Source organism: Larimichthys crocea, chromosome XVII (genome assembly GCF_000972845.2).
Source record: "Larimichthys crocea isolate SSNF chromosome XVII, L_crocea_2.0, whole genome shotgun sequence".
Taxonomy (NCBI): Eukaryota; Metazoa; Chordata; class Actinopteri; family Sciaenidae; genus Larimichthys; species Larimichthys crocea.
This window is the reverse complement of record NC_040027.1, coordinates 25,023,834-25,040,845: the sequence shown is the minus strand read 5'-3', so window position 1 is coordinate 25,040,845 and position 17,012 is coordinate 25,023,834. Positions and strand designations below refer to the sequence as shown.

The window sequence follows — 17,012 nt, the reverse complement described above, 5'->3', positions numbered from 1 at the left end:
TCTGTGTGTCTTTATGCTCTGGTTTCTACACAGTTGTGTGCCCGAGTACGAGATATAGGTGCTGTATGAAGTATTGTGTCGTCACATGATTAAAAACATCTCACTCACCTGAAGATGCCTTCTGTCTGGTCTCCATTGAGACCCAGAACCTCTTCAGAGAGACGAGTCTGCACCCAGGGCAGCTGGCTGTCTGGATACCGCTCCTTCTGGAGCGCCATCACCTCTTCCAAGGACGAGCCGAACATAGACGGACTGAAGATGGCGTTCCTGGCGTGCTTGATCTCCTCCAGGCAGGGCTTCTGCAGGCCCTGGAGACACACACATACACACACACACAGGAGTTCATGTTAATACAGCAGGGAAGAGGACTTGAAGGGTGTGGGTCAGAAATCAGTGGGAGGAGAAGACAGTTAAACATTTTGATCTCAGTGTGACAAACATCCACAGACACACACACTCATTCATTCATGTGCTGTTAGAGGTTAGCAGGTTAACAGCAGACAAACACTGTTGAGTCCTAAAAGTGACAAATGATCTCTGTCAGTGACCTGCTGAGATTCTGGCACGACATTCTACACGGGCCCCGAGCCAAGCTGCTGCCTGCCAACAAGCTCACACTCACATGTGACACGGAATGCCCGAAACACGGACATTACAGTTAAGCTGGTATCAGGCTTTCCCACCAGATTTTGTGACCACTCAGCCACAAGAGCATCAGTGAGGTCCAGCCCTGATGTCGGGTGATGAGGCTTGGCCTGACTTGACAGCTTTCTGGTTCTATCCAGGCTTTGGATGAGGTGAGAGCTCTTTGCCGGCCAGACAAGTTCTACCACACTAAAAGTAGGAAAAGTGTGTCTTTATGGAGCTGAGACTGTGCCATGATGAAACAGGAAAGAGCCAAACACAAGCTGACAACACACCGAGGAGCTCAGCAGGGCTGGCCTGGCTCTATCATAAGCTGGGGCAGACAGCCATCGGTGTAACCCCAGCCAATGTTTGTAGTGTCTTAAAAAAAAACAACTAATTTTCAACATGAAAACTGGACCAACACCTGGGTTTGACTCCAAATGTGCTGAATAATATCCATCCTCAGTGCACGCAGGAGGACATGCTGCACAGTTTATTGCCTCCACTTTCAAACACAAAATTGTCATTTGCATGTTGTCTCAAGCCAAACAACTCAGGAATAATGGAGGTCTGGTGATGTTCTACATTTCCAAACCAACACTGAATGTTTCTACTAAGTACTGTGTGTGTGTGTGTGTGTGTGTGTGTGTGTGTGTGTGTGTGCGTCTTATAGATCTTCCTCTGTGCCAAACACTATTAAAAACACATCAGTGAGTCACACTGTCGCATCGGGTGACATGTTCCTTCATTACCATGAACACACACACTTTATCTCGTTTTGACTTAATCCCACACACACACTGCTGCCGCGAATACACACCAGTGCGCCAAATGTGGATTAATCCACTGCTGGAAATAGTTCCAACAAAATGCGCTCCCTTCCTCCTTAAGTAAGGTTTGCTAACAAACTACAGTGTGCAGCTGTTTTATGAAATCAAGAGTCTTTTTTAAAATAAAAAAATCTTTAGATTTACATCTTTAGTATGAATCAGTGTGCCTGAGCCACAAAGTCAGAATGTATTAAGAGATGGATGTTTCTTTTCCTCTGATTCCTCTGTCATGTTTTTCTACAGTAGCCCAGAGCAGACAAACCAAACACTGGCTCCAGATCTTGCTTTTTATGTTTTATTCCTACATGCTTGGAAGGAAAGGGTGAGGCATGGAATGGTATTCATTTGGTTCCCTGCTAGGTGGCACTAATTCCTACACGCTGGACCTTTAAGGAAATGAGTTTTGTTGTTTGATCTGAGCAGAAATGACACACGAAGACAGACAGACACAAGGCAGCTTACCTTCTTGGCTCCAGTCAGAGCAGCTTTTGTCAGTTTCCTGTAGCAGTATTTAGCATAGCTGCTGATGGCCACTCCTGCAGCGACAGAGAACAGAGGGCACATTTACACCATTAGAAGACTTCTTATTCTGCCATTTTTACAAACATACAGCGGTTCAACAGAAGGACACTGCAGCACTCAGCACTGCTGCAGAGGAATGGAGTCTCATGACCCTGAGGGTTTTTTGTATTAAATTACACATGAATCCAGATTTATTTCATTAAGGTCTCTGTGTTTCCAGTGACTAAACCTCACAATAACCAGCAATCCTGGTTCACCTTTTAATTCAGATTTGAAAGGAACCAGGTACAGGAAAACAAAGTGGACTGGTCTGATTTCTGATTCATGTATCAGGAAGGTTATTCACCCTGTTCACCTGTAGGGGGAAGCAGAGCAACAGCACAGCTTCGTTCTGTCTGACGTTAAAGCGCAGCAGAGAAACAGGGACCCTGGAAGGTAATTTATTTAAGACTGTCAATGCTGATGTCTTTCACTGAGTCTCCCACTCATGGACAATAGCTGTAGGATGCTATTTTGTAGCTGCCATGTTATTTGTTGGCCTTCAGGTTTGTTCATATAGAACTTTGTCCAGCAGCTGATATCCTACATGGGATTTGGCTTTGCAGGTTATTGATTTTCTGTTGAAAATAAGAGTAGTAACTGGTCTGATGATATTTGTTGGATTGTATATCTGGATCAGTTTCCCTCTTATCTGATATTTCATCCTGAAACTCTCCAAAGACTGTCGTCAGTGCAGGTCAGATCAATATCCTTCCATTATCAAAACCTCAACCATTCTTTTCCCTTCTGGAACATCTTTAAAATGCTCGTGGAGTGGAAACTGAAATGCCAAACAATAAGCAATCTTTAATTGTTCCCATTAAAATGTATTGTGATCATTAGAACAGCTGTGGTCAAGCAACAACCATTTCACGTAAGGAGAGGTTAAGATGTCCAGACTGTCCACCTGTGTCATAGTTACTGGGCTTGATTAAATTACACCAAAAAAACTGCCACCATCATGTGAATACCAAAAACTTCACAGCAGTTAACTCGCACTGTGGAGAGGTTGTTTAGTCAACCGCTGGTTTTAAGACCAAGAACGAACTTTGAACCTCAACTTTTAAGCCAACATGGGGATGAGAAGTCTTTAAAGTCTATGTAAAGGCAATCCTGAGATTTCTTTCAAAACACATTAAATATGTTGGAAAATAGGTGCTGAAAACACGTGAAAAGACTTTGAACAACATATTATTGAAATGTGGAGTTAGAGGTTCAAACAGTTTTTCACCAGTTTTCCGTCCAGGATTTTGTGGGCGGTGCAAAAGGGTGGCTCGATGACACACTGAGGCCACCCTGAGCATACCCATGCACCCCTAGCAGAGAGATAGAGAAGAATTCATCTCGCTCAGAGTGTTTCAAAGTTAGTCATGTCATTTCCTGAACTCATCTGACACATTTTAGTCACTCAGCTCCAGGACTTCAGCCCACACAGTCCTGGAGCTGAGAATACTGCTCATTTTTACCCAATTTTGACACCTAATTTCATAAACATGTCGATATATTTTATTTTTAAATTTGCCTGGGTGGTTAATAACACTTTCTTCTTTGGTCTGACAAACTCAGAACATATTTATTTTTACTTTACACAGACTTTAAAGTGCTCATAAAAACAGCTACTCGTCAGCTGTTGAGTGGAGATTGTTGTAAAAGACAAAAGGTCTCAAACACTCAGAGCATCTGGTGGAAGCTGCAGTGTTAGTACACCGCACACTACAAATGTGTCTGTGAAGTAATGCTAATGCTCAAGTGTTTTTAACCTGCATTCTAAGAAAATAAGGTATTGAGTCTTACGGAGAAACGTGCCGACTTTTCAGCTGATTTATTTCCTCAAAAACAGTTTCCTCAGGAGTTTATAATCTCAATTTTTAGTGTCAAGTCTTTTTCCATACAGCATGATGTTCATTTAGCAAAATTATCATCCCATTTAGTGTAAAGTAGATGATAAAACAGGGTATTCTTTAGCACGTGGATTCCTTGTGGCTACCTCAGATCAAACTGTCAAACTACACAGTACTGATCAAATCTGAATCCAGTTACTGCTTTGAATATTTCACAGATTTTTATGTACTTTTTAGCTGAAATATGATAATGTTGATGACCAGGCAGGCGGAGTCGAAACCAACACGTCACTCACCAGCTCCATACTCTCCAAATATTGCCACTTCTGGTTCCAAATGGCTCCAAACTTGATGGTTCAAAACATGTCCACAAACCAATGGGTGACATCTCACAGGGTTTACACTCAACCCTGTCTCCTAAAGATTGTTTTTATGACGCTACTGATGTGCAAGAGCAAATATTGGAATAAACGCTGTACATATTGTTCTTTTAAAATCAGGTAACGGGAACGTTAATTAATATCTGCAGAGTCACAAAACCTTCTGTATCAGCACACTGTTCTCTGACCATTTGGTTTCCTCAAATTTCAAAGCAACTAAAACATGACTGATATTCGTATGGTTTTGTTTCGTCAACTCCACATGCTTGAGAGATGGTGGTCTTGTTTAAAGGAGATAAAATCAATATTTTTATGATGTGTGAAAGGTGTCTCTGGTAGCGAAGACCCTGGGGAGAATAATCAGCAGAACCTGCGGCTATCTTCCGCTTTAGTGAGTTACAGCTCAAGAGTTGAATTTTTCAGCCACGACTTGAATGTTTCGGTTGGCTCTCGCTGCTCTTCAAAGTGTTGTTTTCAGCCTCAGCAGGAAGCTGTTTTATGTGAATAAGGCCTAAAAGCCGACTGTACACCACCTGCTCAGCAGAAACCAGCAGACAGACACTGTCACTGACAGTCTGAGACTCTCTGATGAACACAGTGCAGCAACTGAAGAGACAAATATTCACCTCAGGAGTCGGTGTAAATACATTTCCTGACTATCTGCTATCTAATACTTTGGTTGCTCTTGTACATAGGTCTAAGTTACATAACAATTCAAACATCTGGGTCATCCTGGATTACTGTCAGTGAATGGAGTGAGTGCTGCTCCCTCACCTTTGTTGTCATTGAGGGGGTCCATGTGTCGGTAAATGTAGCCCTCCAGGTAGGTGTGAAAACGGGGCGTCGGTGGGAAGAAGGCCAAACAGATGGCCATCAGCTCCCAGCCTCGCTCCAGACTGTCATAGCGGAAATTCTCTGTGGTTTGACGACACAGCTGGATGTAGAGCTCATCGCGCAGACCCTGGTTACTCCACCCGCGAACCACCACCTGACACAGACAGGCAGAGTCTCTTTATAAATGAAACTTTATGTCTGCGGTTGTTGGTTAAACTTTGGTGGCTGTAGTTTCACCTACAGAAACCTTGCTGAGGCTTGTCTAACACATGAGGTGTGACACACACATTGCTAAATGGATATTAACACATTTTCTTCCAGGTTACAGCTACAGTGACGAAATGCAGGTGACCTACACTCAGTACTGTGTCTGACAGAGGACTGAAGCTGCTGCTTTGACTGTGTACACAGTGTGTAGAGTACAGGACTTTTAACTAGTAGTCACGTTGATCGTCTTCTCTGCTCCGCTAAACGAACTGTCATCACTTTTCAAATGTTTAAAGCTGCAAGTTGACAGACACCATACGGCCTACTTTTACAGCTGCTTTCATCAGTGTTTTCACATGAACAATGGCACCGATCATTATGTATGAATCATGTGGAGACACACTGCAGATACACACAACACAGGCGAATACACAGATGACAACAGAAGTGTCTTTAGAGGACGCTAAAAAGTGCTGAACACGTCTTAGACACGCTTGTTGTTGTTGGTTTGTGTATCATCCGTCTATTCTCATCCTGTGGATGGATGTCTGACTTTGTGCATGAGCTCAAAGTGACAGCACCTCATGAAGAAGTGGTTTAGATGTAGTATTTATGACAGATATTAACCCTTACTGTCCTGTCATCAGTGTTGTCACACTGCCTGTATCCTGCATGATTATAGAGACGTTAATAGATCATAAATATCCAGAGGCTGCAGATGAAACAATAGAGATAACTTCAGCTCTGACGTTTAAAAAGTTTCATGTTACATAGTGCCACATTTTTGAAGGTGGAGGAGATTTCTTTTACTAGTATGTTGCTCCGACAGATTTTTTCCTTGGTGGTAGAGACCAAAGATGGAGCTAAAAGCCGAGGTAACATTGGACCTACATCTGTAATGTGGAAACAAACACGACCCGGAATGATTGCTAATGTTGCCCTGTGTCTGCAGTACACTGTTCCACTGCTCTAAAATGACAAAACACTCAATGCAAGTTTAAATTTGTCATGACTAACATGTTGGCAAACCATCAGACACAGGATTAGCATTCATTTGAAGGTGTGATATTCAATCTCCTATTAGGAAAAAAAAACGTGTTCATCTTGTTAGTTACTCAGCTATGGTAATCATCTATGTGCTTCTGATTAATCAATATCTGGTTAAATCTTTTCTCTTCTCATCGAGCAGATCTGACAGCACCACTGACCTGAAACCTGAAAAGGCCACGGGGCGAAAAAACATGCAATTATGTATCCACGCTATCATAAACATGCAGCTCAGCAGTGTCACATGTGTTATTCCAGAAGCATTTCTCCATGCCCATGTGATGTATTATTGAACTATTATAGAGTTATTGAGTGCCGGCTGCTGCCTTCTACAGTCACGTGATATGACACACGTTCACCATCTGAACTCATCGTGATCTGTGACGAGAAACACCTGTACGCTTGGTTTAATACAGTGTTGACTGTTTTTGTACATACTGACTTTGTGACTTAATCAAACCAGGTGCCTCCACACTACCTTAAAGGGATAGTTCTGCTCTGAAGTGGGGCTGTGTGGGGTTCTTATCAGCAGTGCTTTGCTCTTCTTCCACGCTGGCAACACACTGACTGTAGAGAAGTAAATCATACAACCGCACTGAACAGAAAACGCTGAACTGTCACTTTAAGGTACCCACCTCCATGTCGACCCTGTTAGCTGTACTAACAGCTGCTGCAGCGATCAGCTTCTCATTCTTCTTTCCTTTCTTTCAAACACTGCTGCTCTTCACCGCAGGAACAATATGTCTCTCAATATTCATGAAGGGTTTTGCATTTATGGATAACTGTGGGAGTGTAGTGGGCTGAATATGAGGCTTGTCTACGCACGCACATTTTCATGTTTATTGTGTTTCATGAAAGGACATTTCTCTGCAAGTGTGTCCGTACCACGTTTTGTAAATCTGATTACGTTTTGTCTTTTGTGTGCACACAAATGTTCGGTATCGATCCTAGCCCCCAGATGTTTTAAAAGCTCCCCCCTCGAACAAGGACACACAACTTCACAGTGTGAAGCGTCCTGCATGCTTCAGCAGTCCTGCAGAGAGGAGGAGAGTCAAGTGATCCTGGTTCAATTTGTCATCTGCAGACACTGCGTAACACTTCTGTACAGAGTTATTCCCCAATGAGGAGTGTTTCTACCATCTAGGTTTACAGTCCTAATGTGACTATGTCTGAAAATAAAGTGGCAGTTTAGACCAATAAAATCATGGAAGGGTAAAATCACTACAGAGAGACACCAAGGTGAGATTTTAAGGAATTAGTGAGTGAGTTTAAGGAGGGGAGACCTCCAAGTTAGACTACAGAGCAATCAACAGACCTCCAGAGCCACAGAGAAGGGGTCAGCCTTGCAGCGACGGTCTCCCATGTAGGTCTGGATGAGCTTAAATATGTCCACTGCTTCCCTCTTTACAGTGCGATCTGAGGTCACAATCATGGGCTTCTTGATGGGCTCGCTGCTCCACGCCAGCATGTTGGCAATGGACACCTTTCTTCTGAACAGACCCTGAGAAAACAAACAAAGAATAGAGAGAGAGACAATGAGAGGAGAGGCAGAGAAACAGGAAACTAAGAACATCTTCAGTGTCGCAGGACAAAAACTTTTAAAGCAACTTCTTGGTTTTTTATCTCAAAGTCTAGTGTCAGTGTGGAGTATAGACTTACATACATACATACATAAGAAAGAAAATTGCAGTTAGAATTCAGAAGGTATCAAAATAATGAGACAGTCACTATGGACTTAAAGCCAATAAATTATATACTAATGTATCTCATATTAAAAACCAAACCTCATATGGGACAAGGGTAAAAAACAATTGAATATTATTATTCACAGCATACTTATAGCCAATAAATAACATGGGCCACCGAGCAAATGTTTTAACCCTGAAAAGGTGCTGACAGCAGTAACAGGCTGTAATATGTGGGATGATTTCAAAGTAAAACAAGACAGAAATTATGTTTAACAAATGTTGTTATCATTAAGAAAAGGATAGTCTAGTATATGAAATAATTGTAGGAAACATCATTCAGTGTAGCAATCTCATAGGAGAAGGAGAACGTTGCAAGTACATATTTAATATACCAGACTATCCTTTTGTTTTCTTGAGATCTCAAATTAATTATGTTGTTATCTCTGGGAAACACAGTTTTATTATCTTGAGATCTCAAGAAAACTATCCTGGTATCTCGGGATAACATTTGTTATAATTTGTTATTTTGACATAATGACATAGAAAACAAATGAAATCAATTAATAAATAAAATGTATGAATGTACAACCGCTCCAAAAATACTTAATCCAATTTCAAAAAAGCAAAATGAAATCGCATCATAAAACATTCAAGACTGAAATGTGACAAACCATCTCCGGTGGAGCTTTTAGACCAGATGTTAAAAAGGTGTAAATGCATCCGTCTCTCCAAGACATACAAATCCTCCCATAACAGTATGCGCTGTTTCTCCTGTCACCTAGTTACACTAAAACATTTCTGCGCATACGATTAAATACAAGCTACACTGAGCTGTTACAGCATGGATCTGATGTGTGATCACTTCAACCACTGAGCAATGTATATGGGTGAGGAGGCAGCGTAAGTCAAACTTTGCTCTTGCTTGTAGTTTGTTAAATAAATCCATCCATGTGTTTGTTTTAGCTTATAATTCAGGTTTTTGTGAATTATCAAACAGCTTCAGGCACGCAGCCTCCTTCTGGACTGGAGGAGGGCCAGCCAGGATTTAACCGAGTCCAGGAGAACCTAGATCCAGCCAGCAGAGACAGAGAGCTGCATACATTTGGCTAAGTGTAAATCAAAGTGTTTTTAAGCCTTTACATTGTTATGTGCAATACTAACAACAAAATGCAACTTAAAATTCTATTATGGTTGGACTATTAAATGTATCCTTCTTGGCTGGACCTGGCTAGTTGATTTATTGTAGGGGGTAGGTGTATGTAAATCATAACTGCCACAGTGTGGGAGCACATGCTACATACATACTTCTTGTCAAGCTGCTGGTTCAAAGGTCAAAAATGAGCCGTCAGGCTTGTTTACTGTATTATTTCCAAGTAGCTAAAGCTGATTAGTGATCAGCTGATTGATATTTAGCAGGGTGTTATGTAAGACAGTAGCATTTTAATCTGACAAACTGTGACACATGAGCTGAAAGGCATGTCTTTCACTACACTTACACGAGACAATGTTCCACAACATTTTGGAGACAATTCTAAAAATGGTAAAGACAGAAAATACCAACAAGCAAAGCAGCTAACAGACAAAAAGAGACAGGTACATTGTGATGTGTATGATGTCATGCAAATATATTCAAAGACACACACACATACACATACACACACATCCTCTGGAGTACCTGTGTGTGTTTGTTGAAGTGCTTGGACGCCCAATTCTCAATGTCGGTCTCTGAGGAGGGCTTTCTCAGGGTGAATTCCGGGAAGATGCCACAGCTGGCGCTCGGCATCATATTTCTGGCATTTCGACTGGCCTCAAACTGGGCGCAGGCTCCGAGGTCCTCCGACTGACAGGTGAAGAGATGAAGAGAGGAGGAAAGACAGAGAAGGAGAGAGGAAACAGGAAATGTCATTCACCTGAGAGCTGCTGCCGAACATTTAGAGAGGCTTGAGAGCCGAGGGTTTCGCTGGCGCTCAGGAGGGAGCTGACTGGGATTAATACTGACGTGTTAATACGTCAATATCCACAAAGAGGCCATTTATTCCTCAGCACCTTGAGTGATATAACAATCTAAAGCAGCAGCTGTGGCTCAACAAAAACATAATGCAAGAAAAGTGATTTAAAAAACGTGTGAGAACATCCACAGCTACAAGAGCCTCTGTGGGACAAATACTGCATGAAGGAGGTAAACATGCGGTACAATGTCAACTATGGACATGTGAGCACTGCTGTCTTAGCCTGAAACGAGGGTCACTATAATACACATTTTATAGAAACTGCCCATTAGATGATGAAATAGTTTTAATCTTTATAGACAGATATCTGCCTCTCCATGCAGATTCTGCAGGCAAGGGACCAAGACTTTGGCATGGGACGTGTTCGGGTTTTTCCAACTAGTATTGGCCAGTTACAGTTGAGTGGGTTGGGGTTGTGTTATATGCGTTCATACGCAGTTTCTTTACAGCCATCAGCAGAAATGTGTCTTTCTCGTCATTCTCACGTATCAAGTTTCTAACTGGACTGCAATGGAAGTCTTGGCCTGAATAGAAGTTTTCTGTGTATCCGTTGGCTCCCCTGGAAACTCACAAATCATCGTCAGATGGTGGCTGATGGGTTCACAGATTGGTGATAATGTTGACCTGACAGTGGCATTATGTTAATGCCTAACAAATTTCACGATAATATAGCTGGTGGTTGTTCAGATTGAACTTGCTCTGGACCAAAGTATTGGTGTTTGGACAGATGGACGGAGGTTCTTGTCTCATCTGACAAAAGACTTCAGACTGGAAACTAGTTCCACGCTAATGTCAATTTATAACATGAAGACACCTATGGTATGCTACAGCACCATCCCACAGCGCTTACCGACTATGCCCTGAGGTATTTGTGATGATGATGCTGTGTAAGGTTTAAATTTTAGGCTATTTTCTAATTGTATCAGTTTATTTCCGTTCAGATGGAAATCAATCTCATATCTGTGTTGAGTACAGAGCTGGAGTCAGGATGTTCTTAGCCGAGCTTAGTGTATCAGCTAGACACAGCAAGCCTGGCTCTGCCCAAATTTCAAAGCCTATTTCCAAAAATGTTCAAATATTGAACAAATAGAACGCTGCTCCCTTCATATCGTTAGGAATTCTGTGGAATAAGCGTCCATTTACATTTCTTTGCCGCTGCGACCTTGCTCGCGGTTTGCCTCTAATTATATACTGTCAATGGGTTCGCCACGAGTAGCTGCAATTTTACATGACAATTTTATTTATTTTGGTATCCTTCTGTGTTGCAGGATAAAGCTCTCTCTCCCTCCTGTGCACCTCTTCATCCACTTTGCTATTTCTTCCTTTGTCTTCATTCAAAGGTGGATTCTGCTGAGATGATTGCTCCCTTCATGCTCTCAGCTTTAGACTAAAGCGTCACATTGCTGAATTTTAAAAGGAAGAAAAAAACAAGAGAAAAAAAATTTGAACGTTGTTGAATAGACGGAGAGAGGAGCGTCAGACTATTTTCCTCTCGGCTAAGTGCTTTCCAGCCCTCTCATCTCATCATACCTCTATCACAGTGTTCGACTCTTTACCTAACACCTAAACGACTCTAACATTTGTTTCACACTTTCAGTCATTCTAGAACATGACTGAATCTTCACAGTCCCCTTCAACTCTGATGAAAACATATTCAACTATTCTTTTGGCGAGCTACCCTGGGACTCATATCCTGTTCCCATGTTCAGTGCTTAAATGGGAATATAAAAGACTATAAACCAACAGAAATACATTTATACAAAATGTCTCTTTGTGTTCTTGTTTGGGCCCAGACCTTCAAATCTGCCCAATCCCCCCCAAGATGATGGATTCTCTGTTATGGCATCATGACATGAAAGAGGTTTTTTGGTCTAATGAGTGCTGTGGGGGGACTTACGGTTAGCCAAGCAGCAATCTCCATGGCTATGAAATGGAGCCAACGCTGAAGTGCCAAAAACTTCAGTTCCTTAAACGCCCACATGAGTTTGGCTACAGAGCAAGTCAGTCTCCATAGGCCCCCATGTTCAAATGTCTAACTTCACAGCAGAAATAAACATGTTTACAGCCTGATACAAAAAACAGTTTTGGTCTCTATAGCCAATTTCCCCGTTCATGACAACTGTACTGTGGGTGAATGTTATACAACTCACCTGTTCAACTGATATTAAGACTTAAAGTTATACAGAATTAAGAGTGTGGCCACTTTGATTGACAGGTAGATGCTTTTACAGTTAGTTTGTTTGAGCAACCAGGCCATCTCAGCTCCACCAACACTTCATGTCTTTGACTATCTTTAGATTAGGCGGGAGAAGGTGGATCACCGAAGACGGAGATGACCTGGGGTGGTGTTTAGCTTAGTTGGTAGAGCAGCCGCCCCATGTGTGAAGGCTCAGTCCTTGCTGCGGAAGACCAGAGTTCGAATTTGACCTGTGGCTCCTTCCCGCATGTCATTCCCCATTCCTGTCACTCTTCAGCTACCTCTATCAAAATAAAGCTTGAAAAGACCAAAAAATAATAATAATTTAATTTAAGATTGAGATGACCAGAGCTGTTACTATGTCTATGTTTTATACAGTCTATGCCTCTCAGCATCGTCCAAATTCTTGCGTTGTGGATTTAAAACCAAGACAAAACCAATCACCTAAAATGGCGTTTAGTGGATATGTTGGTCTCTAGGGGGTAGTTAGAGATAATCAAATACCCTCCCCCAGAGAAATCAATTAGAGTGGAAGCCATGTCAGACTGGAGATGAAAATGGTGCATAACGAGTCTACAATTGTGACTGATATCAGGCAATTTTCTTCACAAAAAATTGGTCAACACAAAAATATATATATCCCACCTAAAGGTACATTTACTATCTGCTCTGGAGTGAACTGTATTACCCGATCTTCAGTCAGTAGATGGAGTTTGCCCAGTTGCCATGGGATTGTAGATTCACTGACCACTTAAAGTCTGAATATCTACATTTCAATGACAACTGGCCTATCCCATTTGTTGATGAATCTCACGTGGCATAAAAGGGTTGTTGTAATAAATTTTAAAAAGTACCTGTGAGGGGTGGAGATAAGGCTCAGGGGAGGCCAGGTTGGTCTGGACAGAGAGGCTCTTCTCCAGCAGGGCCTGGGGGAAGCCCAGCCGATCGAAGGTGCTGCGTTTCCAGTGGTGGCCGTCGCTCTGTGCCAGCGCCTCATCTTCGCTGAAGGCCCTCACCACCGGTCCCGGTAACGGCAGAGGCACCGCCCCGTCGCTCTCATAACCATCTTTAGAGCCGCCGCCCTGGCCCGTACCCCCTCCCTGCCCCGAGTCCCAACTGCTCCTCTGTTTCATCACTTGCTGGGCCTCCCATGCGAGTCTGGCCTGGGCCAGCATGGCCTCGGATGCTGTGCCTGCCAGCTCCCCTTCCAGCCCCCCACATCGTGCCAGCTCCTGGGGGAGAGAGGGCTTGCGGCTCTTACGTTTGCGATTTCCTCCAGGAGAGAAAGCCCCAGGACCACCTGTGGAGGAGGAGGAAAGGGAATGGGTCTGGCTGGATGTCCAGGATATGGAGTCCTCATAAAGCAACCTCTGGCCTCCCTCTCCACCCTCCCCACTGTAATCCAGCAGTAGGCGGGGGTCCCTGATCAGTGACTGGCTGTGCTGCAGAGTATAGGACCCCCCATACGAGCCACCATAGCCCCCTGTGGTGCCATAACGCAGCAGACGGTCAGCGGTCTTGAAGCGAGGGCTGGAAGACGACTGCTCCACGTACACCAGCTGCTTGACATACTCCTTCCCCACAGGACTGTACTCCAGACTCTGGGTCTTTTCTGGACACTTCTGCCTGGTCAGAACTAGCTGGCCGTAGGGCGACTGGCCCTGCTTTGGGGAGTGATAGAGGGGGGCTGAGGACTTGCGAGCAGGTGACTTGCCAGTGCCATAGAAGGAGGAGTCAGCGAGGTGCATGTCAGTGGGAGGCTCCTCGTAGATGGGAGGGGGCTGGTACTCCGATGGCGGCTCCTCATACAGTGGGGGTTCATAGGCATAGCGGGGCGAAGGAGGCTGGGAGTCGGCTGAGGAGCGACGGTGGGTGCCGGTGCCACCCAACTCGGCCCGCTTCAGGAAGGGAGACTGACGGCGGTCGCCGTAGAGAACAGGGGAGCCATCAGGTTCCGAAGGTGGGTTTCCTCCAGAGGAACGGCGAGTTCGTGAGGTGGTGCCACCTCCAGAAGGAGGACCAGGGGTGGGGGGGTCACAGGGGGAGTAACCATTTCCCTGGTGCGCCAAAAAGCTGGGCTCTCTGTCTGTCACTTTGATTAGCATTCGTTCCTTTGTACCGGTGTTCCACCTGAAGGGAGAAGTCCTGAGAGGAGAGGAGAGGAGAGGAGAGGAGAGGAGAGGAGAGGAGAGGAGAAAAAGATTTAATTAAGGGTCAGGGGGCAGAGTGATAAAGAGGTGTCTGTCATATTCACACTACAGTGCCTGGTAATAGTTTGAAGAAGCTATTTTTATTAAAGTCCAGTGTGCTCTTCATATTTCTTGCATGTTCCTTTCCACCTCCATAACCTTGGTGCCAACTGTAATAATCGTCTACATGGCTTCAATTTTCCTGCCAGGATATCATGCTGCTCTATTCAGGTTATGGTCAATGAATAGCAATCTGGCATTTAGACTACATCAAACGTGTTTAACCCTCTGGGGTCCGAGCAGTCGCTTACAGAAGAAATTCACCCCAGAGGGTTAAAAGCTTATCACATCCCCATCACTCTGTACAGCCTGAAAGTGTCTCTATTAGCCCTATTTGTACAACTGTCAATTATAGACAATTACATTTTGTATTTCAGTTTTCTGAAATTTGATGTTCAGATACATTACATAACCAGGTTTAAAATTCTTGCATATCTCTTTTTATCACTCCATGATGAGAAAATACTGTCAACAATAAATTAATTAACTTTAATGATGTTTTTAGGAATAGAATGCTGAATAAATCAGGCTCTGAATGATAGAAGAACAAAGCCAACCAAGGTTTACCACAGAGCTACTGAAGGAGAGATTTCTGTCTCAGAGAAAACAGCATTTAAAAATAAGTATTGTGAAATTACAGACATATTGCTAGACACTATGAGAGAAAAAAGAGAAAGAGAGAAAAAAAAATCATAGTGCCAAAATAAGCACTAAAATGTGCGTGGATGTTAAATAGCCTGTGAAATCTTAAAAATTGACCAATGTATTACAAAAACAATATTTCTCTCTGTACTCTCTGGCTTTAATTTGAAATCCCAGACATGGACATGTTCATTTTCACTTTGGTTGAAATTGCATATTATGAAAATGTCACTCAAATCACAATGATGACTGTTATTTTCTGTTCTTGTGTTACAGTCTGCTTCTAATCCATTTTGGTTACCTTGAAGCTAAAGTATTGCAGGAGGTTCAATAGGAGTAACATAGGGGTGACAACAAGCACCAACCTCTGTGGCTGGGAAATTAAGCCAATGCTGAAGTGCCAAAAACTGTAATTCCTTAAGCGGCCACTTGAGGCTGGCCACAGAACAAGTCAATCTCCATAGGCCCCCATAATAAAATGTCCAACTTCACAGCAGAAATAAACATGTTTACAGCCCGGTACAAAAAACAGTTTTGGTCTCTATAGCTAATTTCCCCGTTCATGACAACTGCACTGAGGGTGAATTTATAGAACTCACCTGTTCAAATTATATTAAGACTTAAAGTTATGCATAATGAACAGCGTGGTCACTTTGATTGACAGGTAGGTGCTGTTACAGATGGCTTATTCAAGCACCAGAAACAGTACAGCCAACATGGCAACAGTCAGCGCCGCATATTTCGACCATCAAAATGGCTCTTTGGGTGCTGTCCATTCTTTACACGGTCATCGAGTGTCAATAATATCCAGCACTCGGCAGCCTCTGGTAACTACAGAACTTTACTTCATCAGTTCTCGTTCACTCAGTGGTTCCTCTGTGAGCGGGCCCTCACATTCCGCTTGTTTGTCAGACAGAGAGGATGAGGCAGAGGGTTGTGGGATGAAGAACAAGAGGTGAACTGGGCGAGAGGGAGTGAACTGTGACATCGATTGAGGCATCGGCCACCCTCTGTTTCCAAATACTTTCACACATTGATCCCCAGGGCCAGTGCTCAATAGTGCCAGTGTGAATGTTTGTGGACTTGTGGATAATAATATGCGCGTGTGTGTGTGTGTGTGTGTGTGTGTGTGTGTGTGTGTGAGAAAGAGGTGGAAACAAAGAGGGTAGGATTTAAGCATTAAAGGTCCGTCCTGGCATCTCTCTCAACACACTCTGGACTCCAAAACCACTTTCTTCCTCAGTGTATCCACCTCTCTTTCTCTCTTCAGTGAATGTTATTCTTTTTCTCCATTTCACAAATTCCCTGCAGCGTCATTCTGCATACCAGGTCAGCTGCCTCTGATTAAGACATTTCACCGTTTCACCAACAAATCCCGCTGCATATCAAACCCCGAGCAGAAGTGTGTAGGTGTTGTCTGCGCCTGTATTATAAACCAGACGAGTGCAACTACAGTCTGGTTCCACATCACTGGCTACATTTGGTTGTCACATCTAACCGTTCTATTTCAGCTCTAAAGACGAGCTTTTATACTCTTAATCCGTTCACGTGCAACGTTTTTTGGAACGATCCTCAAAAGTTACACCTTGTCTGTCTGCAGCTCTGAAGCTGAGTATTTCCCGGTGTTGGTAAATTATTTCATTCCTGTAAAAAACATCGCTCCGTATCCCGTTACTGTCAAATCGCTGAGTCATGAATCACGAACAATGTGAACTTCAGCAGTCATGCTTCCAAAAACCTAACAAAAAAAAAAAAGTCAGTCAGTCTGCTGTAAAAATGCACACATGAATATGAAGTATGCGGGTTTAATGTGTGTTTGTTTAGGTTTAAAGCAGTGGCACACTGGACTGGATCCAAACCAAAATTCTGATGCAAAAATGCAAAAATATGTGTGCATAAA

General features: G+C 43.2%; 1 protein-coding gene across 1 annotated transcript in view; it reads right to left on the bottom strand.

Annotated features, from left to right (window-relative positions):
- Positions 1-17,012, bottom strand: part of arhgap39 (Rho GTPase activating protein 39) — an 84,734-nt gene that overhangs the window by 6,964 nt on the left and 60,758 nt on the right. The window contains exons 3-8 of the mRNA XM_019268001.2: positions 13,076-14,366; positions 9,691-9,855; positions 7,643-7,828; positions 5,014-5,227; positions 1,920-1,993; positions 109-308 (exon numbers count right to left, since the gene is read on the bottom strand). Coding sequence (XP_019123546.1) covers positions 109-308; positions 1,920-1,993; positions 5,014-5,227; positions 7,643-7,828; positions 9,691-9,855; positions 13,076-14,366 — 2,130 coding nt within the window. The remainder of the gene's footprint in view (positions 1-108; positions 309-1,919; positions 1,994-5,013; positions 5,228-7,642; positions 7,829-9,690; positions 9,856-13,075; positions 14,367-17,012) is intronic.